Source organism: Emydura macquarii, unplaced genomic scaffold (genome assembly GCF_026122565.2).
Source record: "Emydura macquarii macquarii isolate MOO-44397 ecotype Brisbane River unplaced genomic scaffold, CSIRO-AGI_Emac_v2 contig_1253, whole genome shotgun sequence".
NCBI classification, from domain to species: Eukaryota; Metazoa; Chordata; order Testudines; family Chelidae; genus Emydura; species Emydura macquarii.
The window spans coordinates 50206640-50219196 of NW_027131390.1; the positions used below are offsets into that span (position 1 = coordinate 50206640).

Here is a 12557-nt window from a genome sequence, read left to right on the forward strand (position 1 = left end):
CTGAGCACCTCACGATCTCTAATGTATTCAGCCTGACAACATTCCTGTGAAATAGGGAAGTACGGTCTCCCTCATTTTACAGATGGAGGACTGAGGTACAGAGAGATTAAGTGACTTACCAGATATCACAAAAGAAATCTGTGAAGGTGCAGGGAACTGAACCTGGGTCTCTTGAGTCCCAAACTAGCATCCTAACCACTGGACTATCTTCTTTCTGAGAAGTAAAGAAACTATTCCTCCCTTGGTCTCCTTCCAACTTCTTACTAGCTCATTTTAATAACATTTTCCAGGATGCCATTGTCCCAGAATGGTGGTGGATGAAGTAATACAATGGAGTAATTTGACTGAGATAATTTAAAGATGACTACATTGTCTGAAGATCCTTCTAGCTAGATTTGAGATGCGATAACTAATTACAGTAGATTCCGCTTATTAGCAACCATCTCCGTTCCCAGGAAAAAAGTGGCTATTATCCGAGAGCTGCCAATAAGCAAAGGGAAGAAAGTGCTGGGATGTGCATTCACTGGCTGCAGCTCCACACACCTTCCTCTGACTGGTGCTCAGCACATCCCCATGCAAACCTTCCTGGGGTCTCTGCAGCCCAGGGAAGGAAGTGCTGGGACATGCTGAACCCAGGTCCCTGGTGTCAAGGCAGGCATAGCCTGAAGAATGCAGGGAGAAGTACTGTGCGGCTCCGTGGGCCCAAAGTACCTCATACCCTGTGATAAACCCTGGCTTCAAACCCCTCCCCATTGCTGCTCTGCCTGTAGCCTCCCCATCCAACCTCAGCCACAGCAGTGGGACGTCAGCAGAAGCTCCTTGGTAGGGCAGGGATGAGAGTGCCTCAGCCTCCTGTGTGGGCAGCAGGTCCCAGGCCCGGTGCAGGGCTGTAGATAAAGAAGCACTGGGATGTGCTGAGCATTGGCTGCAGGCAGGGAAGGCAGCACTTCCTTCATGGCTGCAGCTGTGCATACCTGCCTGAAGCTCAGGTCTTTCTTCCAAAATGTTGCTAAGTGGCACGTCTGTTGCCAGCATCCGAATCCAATTAACATTAAAGACAATGGGACAGGACTGTTGCTGTGAAGCAAAGTTGTTAATATTGGGACTGGTGTTAAGAAGCATCCTCTGAATCTGACTTCCTATATTGAACGGATCAAGTAACTCTGGTATAATAGTTTGACCAGGGTTGCTTTATTCTGTGGTTATAGGCAATTTTTTACACCCTTTCATATTGCCCCCACATGCTTGGAATAACTTTCAGCTTCCCAGTTGCCAAATGCTGCCTCTTGCCCACCATCATCTTTTGGGAAGCTATTTTTAGTTAATCTCTATATTGCTAAAATGTATAGTGCCTTATTCTTGATTTCTTGTCCTACTGACAGATTGTAAGGCCTTTGGGAGAAGGACTGTGTGTGTGGTGTTCTTTGCAGTGCCATGTAGATTTACAGTGCTATAGAAATACTTGTGATCGTTCTCAGATATTTATGTCCTGGAATCTCTCAGTGCTAATTCCAAGTGAGTCTCTCTACACCGTCCTTTGTTTTGCTATTTTCTTCTTTTGCAGAAAAGAGCTCCTTTTGTATACTCCTCTGCTTGGCTCTGATCTCATTTATCATTACGTAACATTTATATTGTGGTAGCACCTCAATGACACAACTTGGTAGGATCCCTTTGTGATAGGTAGGCACTGTACAAGCATAGTAAATGACAATCCTGCCACAAAAATCTGTACAATTTGAAAGACAAGAAATAACAAATGGGTGAGACAAACAAGCAGCCTATTGGAGGTTGGGAGAGATGGGATAACAAATAAATCTAATAGGACAGGCTCATCTGACTCTTTTACAACCATTTGCTGATTCCTAATATCCTCCGAAGCTTGTTCGTCCCTTTGGGCCAGGCTTTTCCTGTTCAGCATGACTGAGTACTACCACTGACCTGTAGGTGAGAAATTGGTCTTTTCTTGCTCTGCAGTCAGTTTTTCCTCTGATTCCTAAAGGGACTTTCTCTTGAAGACTCTTCACTAATTCCAAAACCTAATAAATATCAGTTTTCTGAGCAACTGTTAAATCCTATTTTGCTTCAGTGTCGATCTTTGGATAAATTCTATTCTGTTCTTCTTCTATTTTTATTTCGTTTTTCAAAAGATCTTACTAGACATTTAGGCCATTTCTTGACCTCAAGAATCAATATGTAAGTCATTGTTACCAAACCATCTTTCAAAATGGAAGGTCTGATTGTAATACATGCATGCTGTTTCTCAAGATGATTTTGAACAATTACGGAACTGTAGAATCCAGGCTAGTATGTTTCTGTACATCACAGACACAGAAAGTGTATGGTGTGTTAGACTGGAAGACCAGGAACTCCTGAATTCCAGCTGTGGCTCTGCCACTCATTTGCTTTGACAATTAGCAAGTTGTAAACTTTCTCCGTATATATTTTGGCATCCACTAAATGGAGATGATAACTTACTTTGCTCACAGTGATATTGAGAGCTACATAAATGTTTAAGAATTATGGGGAGAATGGAGTTATGGAAATGTGGAGAAATTGGTGGTGGATAAGAGAGAGGTTGCAACCAGGGAGCTGTTTGTATTGCTTGGTATTATTTTAAGTTTTTAAAGCGATAAATATAATTTAAAAAGACAATCTGGTAATAGGAAGTGGTTTAATTTTAAATATAATTGAAAATATGCAAAGGCAAAATTAAAAATAACTCCTGGAAACTAGCAGAAGGTTTTTTGTTTTTTCTATTTTTTGTTTTTTTTAGATCTGAAGTAGGCAGAGGTAGAAATTTTAATTAAACACCAAAAAGCTTTAAACTTAGTTGATATCAAATAGAGTGCTAGCTAACCCATTCAGCCACACAATCTTACCACTAACCATTGTTCTCCTTTCCTCTCCTGCTGCTTATGTCACCCACCTGTTGTTGCATCTTGTCTTAAGCCATGCAGTGGTTGCTTCTTGCAGGCACAACCCGTTTTTTGTGACTGATAGCATGCAGTTCCCTTACTTGAAAGTGCTTCGAAGCAATGGGTTGAGAGGACTGCAACTTAATAAAACTAGACTTCTCTCAAGAAGTGTTTACTTTGTGGGCAAAAAAGCACAAGGCTTAAGTTCTAGTCTCAACTTGGCCAAATAATAAAAAGCTTTCATCCTTCTAGTACCCTTTTCAGTTGTTCACCATTTTATTGTTGTTTTTACATGATATATGTTCTAGTGTATTTGTTAGAAATGTATCTGTGCTGTCTGCTGTAGTGTATATGGCTAATAATAATGCAGAAAGAGAATTTGTTCTTGCCTCTACATTTGATTTTGGTAGTTTTTCGTGTAACATCCCAGGTAAACCCACAGTTCTTGCTTTCTTGGTCTTTGTGTTTAATCTCTCCACACTATTAAATGCCTCTGGTCCTAATTAGAAAGACAAGGTGGGTGAGGTAATATCTTTTCTTGGACCAGCTTCTGTTGGTGAAAGAGAGAAGCTTTCGAGCTTACACAGAGCTCTTATCCGCTGTTTTGCACCTTAAGTAGTTTCTTACATCTGAATTGGTGGTGTTTTATAACCATGTCACACTCCCTTTACACAGTTATAAATGATTATACAAGGTAAAAGGCTGTGGAGAATCTGAATATTCCCAAACTAGGTTCTTTCTTTTTGAAGCTGCCCTAGGCTTTTCATTGTCAGTGTGAGAAGTACTATGTTTCTCCTTGTCTTAAAATTTCTGTGTTCTGTGTCTCCATCTACTGGTTAAACTTGACAAACTTGGCTGTCTGGACCAACTCAAATTTATAAATAATGTACTAAAGGTGAATTACTGTTGAAAAGGTGTGCATTCAAATAGATGTAGGTCAGAGCATCAGTATTTCCCACACGTAATGGGAATAGCCATGTGAAGTAAAAATTACATCATAGTAGTGTTGTCAACTCTTGCGGTAAGTTTTTTCCCTCTAAAGAGCCAGCAACTGGAGTCTTGTGATTACATAAGAATCCCAGGGTTTTTTTTTAAAGTTTCTAGCCTTCTTGGTTTCAAAAAAAACTTCCAAAAACATGAAGTGAGTGTGTACCCTCAAGTCTCAGAAAACAGAAGGCAAATTAAAAAAACAATAATTTAAAAAAAAAAAATTAAATCTCTTTTTAGGGCCCAGCTCATGATTTTTGAAAGTTGAAGGTTGGCAGTTCTGTTATATGGTTATTACAATAAGTAAAGCCAGAATCTCTCTTCTGGTTTTATTTTAGGTTTTAAATTCTTTAGGTCAGGGAGTGTTTTAATATGTTCTGATCCTGATTGGGGCTTCTTTGCATTACGTTAATACAAACTGTTGTTCAATCTAAATTAAGACAAAAACAGGAACTGACAGCAATGCAGGGAGGGGTGGGAGGAAGGTAAGAGTTAATACAGTATGAACATGCAGTTACTTAGACTAATGAATGCATTTTGAGGTTTCCACCCCATTTTGCTTGTAGGGAGTGGTGGTGGGGGGGGGAGAAGGGAGATGAGCGAGAGAGAAATGATATATAAATATTTGTAAGCTGTTTTGTAGACTGTATTTGAATCTCTTCCAGGAAAATCTAGCCATATTGCCACTCACATGCTGGTACAAGATACTCATGTAGATTTCTTTGTGAATCATTATTACAATTACCTGCTTTCTGTCTCTAATTTACTCAGCAAATACATTTTTAAAAGGAATGTTTCTTTAGGGTAATAATACGGTCCAACATGTTCTTCTGGAGCTGTCTTCCATACATTGAAGTAATTTTCCTCCTTCATTTGCACTGAAAGTATTCTGTTGATCTTTTGCTTGGTATCCCCAGATGTTGACTGCACCAGTTGTCTGTGCATAGCTGCTTGGCACAGCTAGTCTCAAAAAAGCAATGAATATAAGGAGTGCCCTTGTGTTGCCAACTTTCCTGCAAACTTGTTTCAAGTAGATGATCAATTCTACTTCTACAAAATGCTTTGTAGAAATGGAAAAAGGTTTCTTCTTGATTAGTCTGCTGGGGAGCAGTACATTCCCTGGAGAATACAGTCACCATTCTGTAAATACAAGTAGTAGCTGACAAAATTGGAACAAAACAGCCTAAAGCTTCTAGTTTTAACAATAAAAATCCTATTCAGAAAGAAGAGATCTATAACCCTGTAGCCCCAGTGGGTTTATGTGTTATCTAATGGGAAAATAGCATTAAAGTTGGAACACTATATGGTTTTCCTGGCAGCCAATCAATCCAGGAAAGGAGGTTTCTCAGCAGTAAGGATCTAGCATGGTTCTTTTCAGATTTCTGCAGCAAAGAATTTTTATATTTCCTTTTGATGTTTTCCTGACCATAAATCCGTTCTTTTAATTCCTACCTGACAGAATTTTTTCAAAATTTGTCAGTAAAATTACGAAATGATCTTTCCTTTGTTTTATTTAACTGGTCAATGATGACACACAGAACTTCCATTTTCAGTTGATTTTCTTTTCAATTAAAAATAAAAGGTCAGTGTTTCAGGCAAAACACACAACTCCCACTGAATAACAGGCTAATCTTTCTAATGCTCTGTGTGTATTATAATATGGCTCAGACTGGAAAGAAAAATTTTAGTCAGCATCTGTGAGGGAATGGATGGCCCATGAAAATGGAAATGGTTACAGATCTTTTTATGACCTTAGACCAGACATTTGAATTTGAACAGGTTGGTTTATTATCATCTGATAGATGTTTTGTGAAATTTGATAGTCTCAGTTCAGTTCCTTGTCAAACTTCTCTACACCACAAAACCCTCCATTACAGTATCCTTATTGGCAGTCTTAATAGAGAGGCCATCGACAGACCAATTCCCTCTCGCCCTCATAGGGCAGCTTGCACTGCCATTGGCTGTAGTCTACCTGTCATGTGAATAAATAGAAGACTTCTGTCTGCAGCATTTACAATCTCAGTCTAAAATAGTTTGAGTTTATGGGTCCATAAATTTAGTGCTATACAGAGATTGAGAATTGTTTTTAATTATTAGTTTTTGACTATAAAGAACTGTGTTAATTTCACTCTAGCTACGTGATTTTGTGTGGTCCTCCAAAGAGGCACAGAGGAGAGAGATTGAAAATTACCCCAGTTAGGTGTTTGGTAAAACTCTTCAATTATAGCCTTAGTATATACAGTCTTGCAAGCAATGTTATAGGAAGGCTCTATGGATTTTACATTTGTGGGACAATGCAGGGAATTCCATCCCAGATTTTATTCATAACTAATGGTGAATAACATATATTATGGTCTTTGGGTATATTAGTGGCATTCCAACACGTTAGGCATTCTGACATGTTATGTAGATAGATATGTATGCATACATAGCAAGCGCTGAGCAAATATTCATATGTAAGAGTATTCCAAACATTTTTCTCCATGCCTGGCCAGTTACTCTGTTTTCCACCAGAATCGTCCTATGTAATAGCTGGAGGTAAAATGCTTTAGGCCTTTAAAGCTGACTAGTGTGTCACCATACATAGTTTCAGAGAGAGCTAGAGTTGACTTGTAATAATAAAATCAAAATAGTTACAGTTTAGAAACAGCAATGATTTTACTTTGTTAGATGAAACATTCAGTACATCATGCAGAATGAGACATTTGTGTATCTATCTTGTATGCACTTCTGTCATTTATGGAATAAATGAAGTATTCTGCTCGGAGGAGAGGCCAATGAGCTGATCTTGACACTAGGTTCTATTATTAAAACAAAAAAAAGTATAATGAATAAAGAAATATTTCACCGAAAAGTCCACTTTAACTCTGCCTATATGAATGCATAAAGCACTCTTGACCAAAAAAAAAGAAAGACAAACAATTGTTTGCAGTTTGTTTGGTGCTTAATTGGAGCTGCTGGCATCCCATTTTGAAATGCAGCAACTTCACATTAGGATAATCCTAAAATTCCATTTCAAACTCCCTGAATTCTAGTTGACTACTGATTTCTTGAGTATTGGCTTTAATCTGATATCTGTAATGGGTGGACATCCTCTTCCTTCATATTTTCAACTAGATTTTCATTTCTGATTGCATCTCTGAGGAAGTGTTTTCTTTTCAGCCGTGTTTGGGCTCCTCACAAGCGTAATCTAAAGCAGACCTGCCATCTAGTATATGGAGAATATTTGAGGAAACTCCAACTCATTGGATTTACTCCAGTTTACATTGGTGTAACCAAGAGCTGAATTTTGGCCAGTTGGTTGTAACAGCAGAGCTCAATGCTATTTTGTTGTATTTAGGCACACTTTCAAGAATTGTTCAGAAATGTACAAGAGTCTTAACACATTTTGCTCTTTGATTTTTCTGTTACAAATACTGATTCTGAATAGTATTTAATTCTAATACTTGAAATGCAAAAGACTGTGCCCTAAATTTATGCCAAGTTTCACTGTAATAAGCTTTTTTTCCTTTCTTAATGTAACTGCTGCTTAAGCAACACTGTTCAGTTTATTAATCCACCCAGAACAAAAGCAGTAATCTCACTCTCTGAATTGATTCATCATCAGTTTATCACACTAACAAGATACAAATAATCTCTTTAGATCAGGATGTGTTTTGAATTTGGGAATAGTTTCTGCTTGCCCTTTCTGATTTCTTCTGCAACAAAGTCAAATAGTGCTGAAGATAAACAGCTGGGTGAGTGGATTAGCATTCATGGATAGTGAATTGGCTTTTCTTTGGGGTGTAAGCATTTTTCCCTGGTAGTTTTAAAATAACAAACTTCTTATACTTTTTATTGTCATTCTATAAGCATCTTCTTTACTTTTCATAGACTTTGAAGAACAGAAAAAAACGGAGTTCCTTTTAAATACACTGTATCTCCTTATTTTTAATACAACCATACTCTTGTTATTGAAGCAGATACTAGGAATGACATTACACCTTAGATTTCATAGGCATTTTCAAGGGAAAAAAGGTGGAGTGGTTGGGGGGAGAGAGACATTTGGATATATGCAAGCTCTTTGGGAAAGAAACTGATAAAGGAATTGGGTTTCCACAGAGGTTTTTTCTAAAAAGATTGCTGTAGTTGGTAGATATCTCTTTTCTAAGATGCTCAGATTCTTTACTGAGAATACCCCAAGGATTTATGAACCACTTGTCAATTGTTGGAGCTCTGGGGGGATAATGGCTAGAGATGGTCAAAACTCAGAATTTTCATTTTGTGGGAATTTCTGACATTTTATAATTTCCTTTTGTCCTGAATTGTAATGGAAAAATCGAAGTTTCCCAAATGAAAATTCCCCCCAAAATTGTTTCAGAAATATTGAAATATCAAAAAGTTTCATTTTGATAGTGTTGAAGTGCTTCATTTCAACTTTTCATTTTGACTTTCAGATATTATAAGTCAGAATGAGGCATTTTAACTATATTGAAACAAACCACTTAGGTAATTTCTCATAAAAAATTTCAACAAAATCAATAAGTTCCTGCAAGACATTTTGATTTTTAGTTCAATTAGCATGTTCCAACAGAAAATGGTTCTGTCAGAAAGTTTTCAACCAACTGTAATAAGTGACATTCCTAACAGTGCAAGATCAAATTCTTCTCGATTCTTCATTGTTTGTAGTAACCTTCTTTGGAGTTTGAAAATAAAATCTCTTCCTAGAAGTTTTCTTCTTTTGTGTGTGTTAATCATTATTTTCTCTTGAATTACAAATTGGCTAATATAGGGTTGTTTCTTTTTACTTCCTTGTTTATGTAACATTGCACTGAATGATCCGAACGCTAATTTGGGAATAGGGTCCCTGTAGTTGATTTACGGCAGAGAACATGAATAAAAACAATAGTCCCGTAGCCACTGTTTATAAATTTAATTACTATTCTTAAATAGATTGAGAATTTGAAGAATATTTCTGTACACACTTCAAAGCAGGTCAAAAAACAGACTTCATCAGACCTAAATAATGTTGGGCATCAAACTGACTTAAAGGCAGGAAAGACAAACTCTAGATTTTAAAGATGTCAGCCTTATCTGTGTATTTTCTGGGTTTTGTTTCAGTCCAATAATTAATGGTTAAAGAAAAATAGATCTAATGTGAAAGATTAATTTACCAGAAAGATTTGATTTATTTCTCCTTGGAGTCATTTAGGTTTCTCAAGTAAATAGGCTGATAAGGCAATTTGAAAAATACATATCCAAGAGATTGTATTGGCTTTTTAGAAATGTAATAGTCTCTAAAAGAAATACAGGGTATATCTATGCTATATCTAATCTATATCTATGCTACAGAGGCTATGTTAGCATAGCTATGCCAGTGTAGCTCTCTAGGGTAGAGAGAGCATACTTCAGTGGGAGTTTTTCTGCTAGTGTGGGAATACTATCTTCCCGAAGGACGTTAGCTATGCTTACAGAAGCACTCTTCTATCAGCATAGCTGCATCTGCTCTGGGGGGTTTGTCAGCATAGCTATGTTACCAGGTGGTGTGTTTTTTTTCACTTCCCTGACCGATATAGCTATGCTGGTATAAATTGTAAGTATGGATCAGGTCATTTATTTTTGTGCAGTTTTAAAAACCAAAGCCAGAGTGGCTTCCTGTGAGCCATTCAGGTTTGTTTGTTTATGGTGTTTAAATACGTTTCAACGTTTGTTGGTGTTCAGTTTTTTCCCTCTTTCTTCAAGGGGGCCACCCTTAGTAAGATTTGTGGGATGTCCAGATGAAGCTCCAATCCTGCCAACACTTAATGTGCATGCTTAATTTTAAACATACGAATAGTCCCATTTACTTCAATGGGACTGCTCATGTTTAAGTTGAACATGGATACACGTGATTAGAGGATCCTGGCTATAATCATAAATTTATTTTACCAGGAAATATAGCTTCCTTTGAATAAACCTGCAATGCGTAACCCACAGCAATCAGAGATCCCATGTGCTAAAACCCTACCATGCACTGTGTTGTTTAGTTTAAAAGCCCCTGTGACCAATGCTGGAGTAGGGAATCTGCTTATTGGGGGGGAGGGGGAGGGAAGGGGGAGAAAAACTTTTTTATTTAATACTGAATGGTCTCCAAAAGTTTTATTTTACTCCTTAACTAAGAATACTGGAATGACTTATCAGAGCCATTGTTATGCGTGTGGAGGGAGGGGGGGGGGAATGGATTTACTTAATGCCATAGGTAGAATTAGTCTTCAGCATTGATGAATGAGAATATTGATGACATATTGCTTATTGGGATGACTCATTGGGCAGAAAGCAGTGAGTTTTAAGGGGACTGCTACTCTCTGAATCTAGGAAGAAAGGGAGGTTAAAATTACAAATGTACCTTTGCCTTGTTCATTTGGTCATCTGACAACAAAAGTCAGGCTATATGTTTGTCCTTCACATCACGAAGATACGCGTCAAGAAAACAAAGAATTCACATATGTCCACTATTGCTATTGATCATTAAGATGAAGTCACAATGCAAGAGAAGGGAAATGGTCCTACTTAAATAAGCTGTTGTTGCAGGAGGCCTTGAAATGCCCATAATGTGTCCCTGTTCCCCTGTGCTGCTCCCCTCTCTGCCCCCTGAGCAAGGTTCTACTGAAGGACAGACTTTATTATCTGGAATGTGAAAATTGCTAAGAGCCATTTTGGACAATTTGAAAACAGAATGTGTGTGAAAGCGTTCAGCTATTTAGGAGGAAGACACAATCTTCAGCTTTAGGATCTGTTTATGCTGAAAATGAAATGAACGGTACTGTTTTTATATGAAACTTTTTATGAAGCATCGACATCTCTTGTAGTTGTTATCTTCCTCTGCCACTGCTCCCAGTCCTTCAGTTGGCCTGTGAGACATCCTATCAGATTAAAGATCTTCATCCCTTGCTTTCAAAGCTCAGCATAATCTTTCCCCCTTTGCTCTCATTTCTTCCTAGTTTCAGCACATCGTTACCTTACTGCTACCTTCGTCTTTCTCCCACCTACTTTTTACACCATCCATCATCCAGTTCTCTGCACTTAGATCAGTTACTTTCTTGTTTGCCAACACTCTTCTCTCTCTCTCTCTCATCTTCCTTCAGATCGCTCCTCCTCCTAGAAATTCCCCCCATGTTCTCTTCATTACTCCCCACTGCATCCCTTTCCTGCATTATTCCTGTGTTTTGTGTTGGGGTTTTTTTCTTTACGCTGTCTCTTAGATTTCTTAGTTTCTATGAGACAGAGATTTCACCTTCCTCTTTGAGGCTTTGTGGAAATGTATGGCATGCTCAAATCAATTTTTAATGTTAATAACTTTCTGTGTAGTTGGGTTTCTGTGTAAAAATTAAAAAATGTATGGAGATGTACTGGTACTATGATATTAAGGTTGTTTAAGCTGAATAAAAGATGTTTAGTTTGGTATTATAATGTCAAAAATATTTCCCTTGTATGTACCGATCACATTTGTTGTGCCTGAAAATTAACTACTACACTGGCTTTTTTATTTCTTGGTCATAGGGAGTACCAAAATTTTATTATTGATTGGGAACAATTGCCTTCTGATTTGGAAACTACTTTGGAAATAAATTGCTGCTACTCTGTTACAGTTTCCTAGCCGCAAATGAAGCAAATTAATTTTTTATTTAGATACAGTATACACAGTCCCAAATCACTTTCCCAGACTAGTTAGTTATCATTTCTATGCTAATCCAAGTTTGTTTGAGAGTGTTTGTTTCTGATTTACATAGCACTGAGTCATTTGTCTAACTAAAGTATCTATCTCTTTGGCTCAGTTTTACAGAGTGAATAAAGGAAAATTAACATTTCAAATGATGTTTCTGTGAATATCCTTGCAGGCTTTGCCACCTAAAGATGCTTCGTTTCCATATAATACACAGATGCCTTGCATGGCTCCAGCCTCCACTTGGAGCGGTTATGAGCATAGTACAACGTCCAGAATACTACCACATTTACCAGAGCTGGACTCCTCTTTTCATCCTGTCTTATCATTCCCCTCAGGTGAGACATCCAATTCCATATTCCCAACAGAACAGCAAATTGTATTGTAAAAATCCTAAAATTTATGGTCTGACTTAGTTTTTATAAACGTTTAAAGCTTTGGTTATGAAAGAACCTCTTAAAAGAAATACTTCTTGCTTGTTTATTACTTGCCAAAAGGCTCTCTGACAAATGACTTTAGTATAATTTACAGGGACATAGTCAACTTAAAATTACATCCTGCTTTCTAAAATATTGCATCTATTACAGATGTGTGTACCAATTAAAATGACAACAACAGAAAGACGCTAGAGGGGAAGAATATTTTTCTTTTTGAGTTAATTTATTTTGTACGCTTGATAGCATTTAGTATTTAACTGTTTCTCTTGCACAGTTAGCCAATTCATCTTGTTGGTTGTGTAGGTCTTCCATGCAGTGATAGGTGAGATATGTTGTTTCTTTTTAAAAAGGTAAGGCAGACTTGATTGTAAAACATATTTGGGGACCTTGGACAAGTGTAGAGCTTAAAACTAATTTTTACTGTTTTTGAATAAATTTCAGTTGATGATATCCCTTTAAGATAAATATATGAAATACTCATACTATAAATGCAATGTTTTAAGGTTGGTGGTGAAAAAATCAGTCAGGAAATTCAGA

At 37.4% G+C, this 12557-nt stretch overlaps 1 protein-coding gene across 5 annotated transcripts in view; it reads left to right on the forward strand.

The window, feature by feature from the left end:
- KANSL1L (KAT8 regulatory NSL complex subunit 1 like) overlaps positions 1-12557 on the forward strand; it is a 91216-nt gene that overhangs the window by 53811 nt on the left and 24848 nt on the right. For 4 of the 5 annotated variants that reach the window (XM_067548736.1, XM_067548737.1, XM_067548733.1 and 1 more), the window contains one exon: positions 11759-11921. In XM_067548736.1, the coding sequence (XP_067404837.1) occupies positions 11759-11921 (163 nt within the window). The remainder of the gene's footprint in view (positions 1-11758; positions 11922-12557) is intronic. The other variant, XM_067548735.1, reaches the window with a different exon arrangement.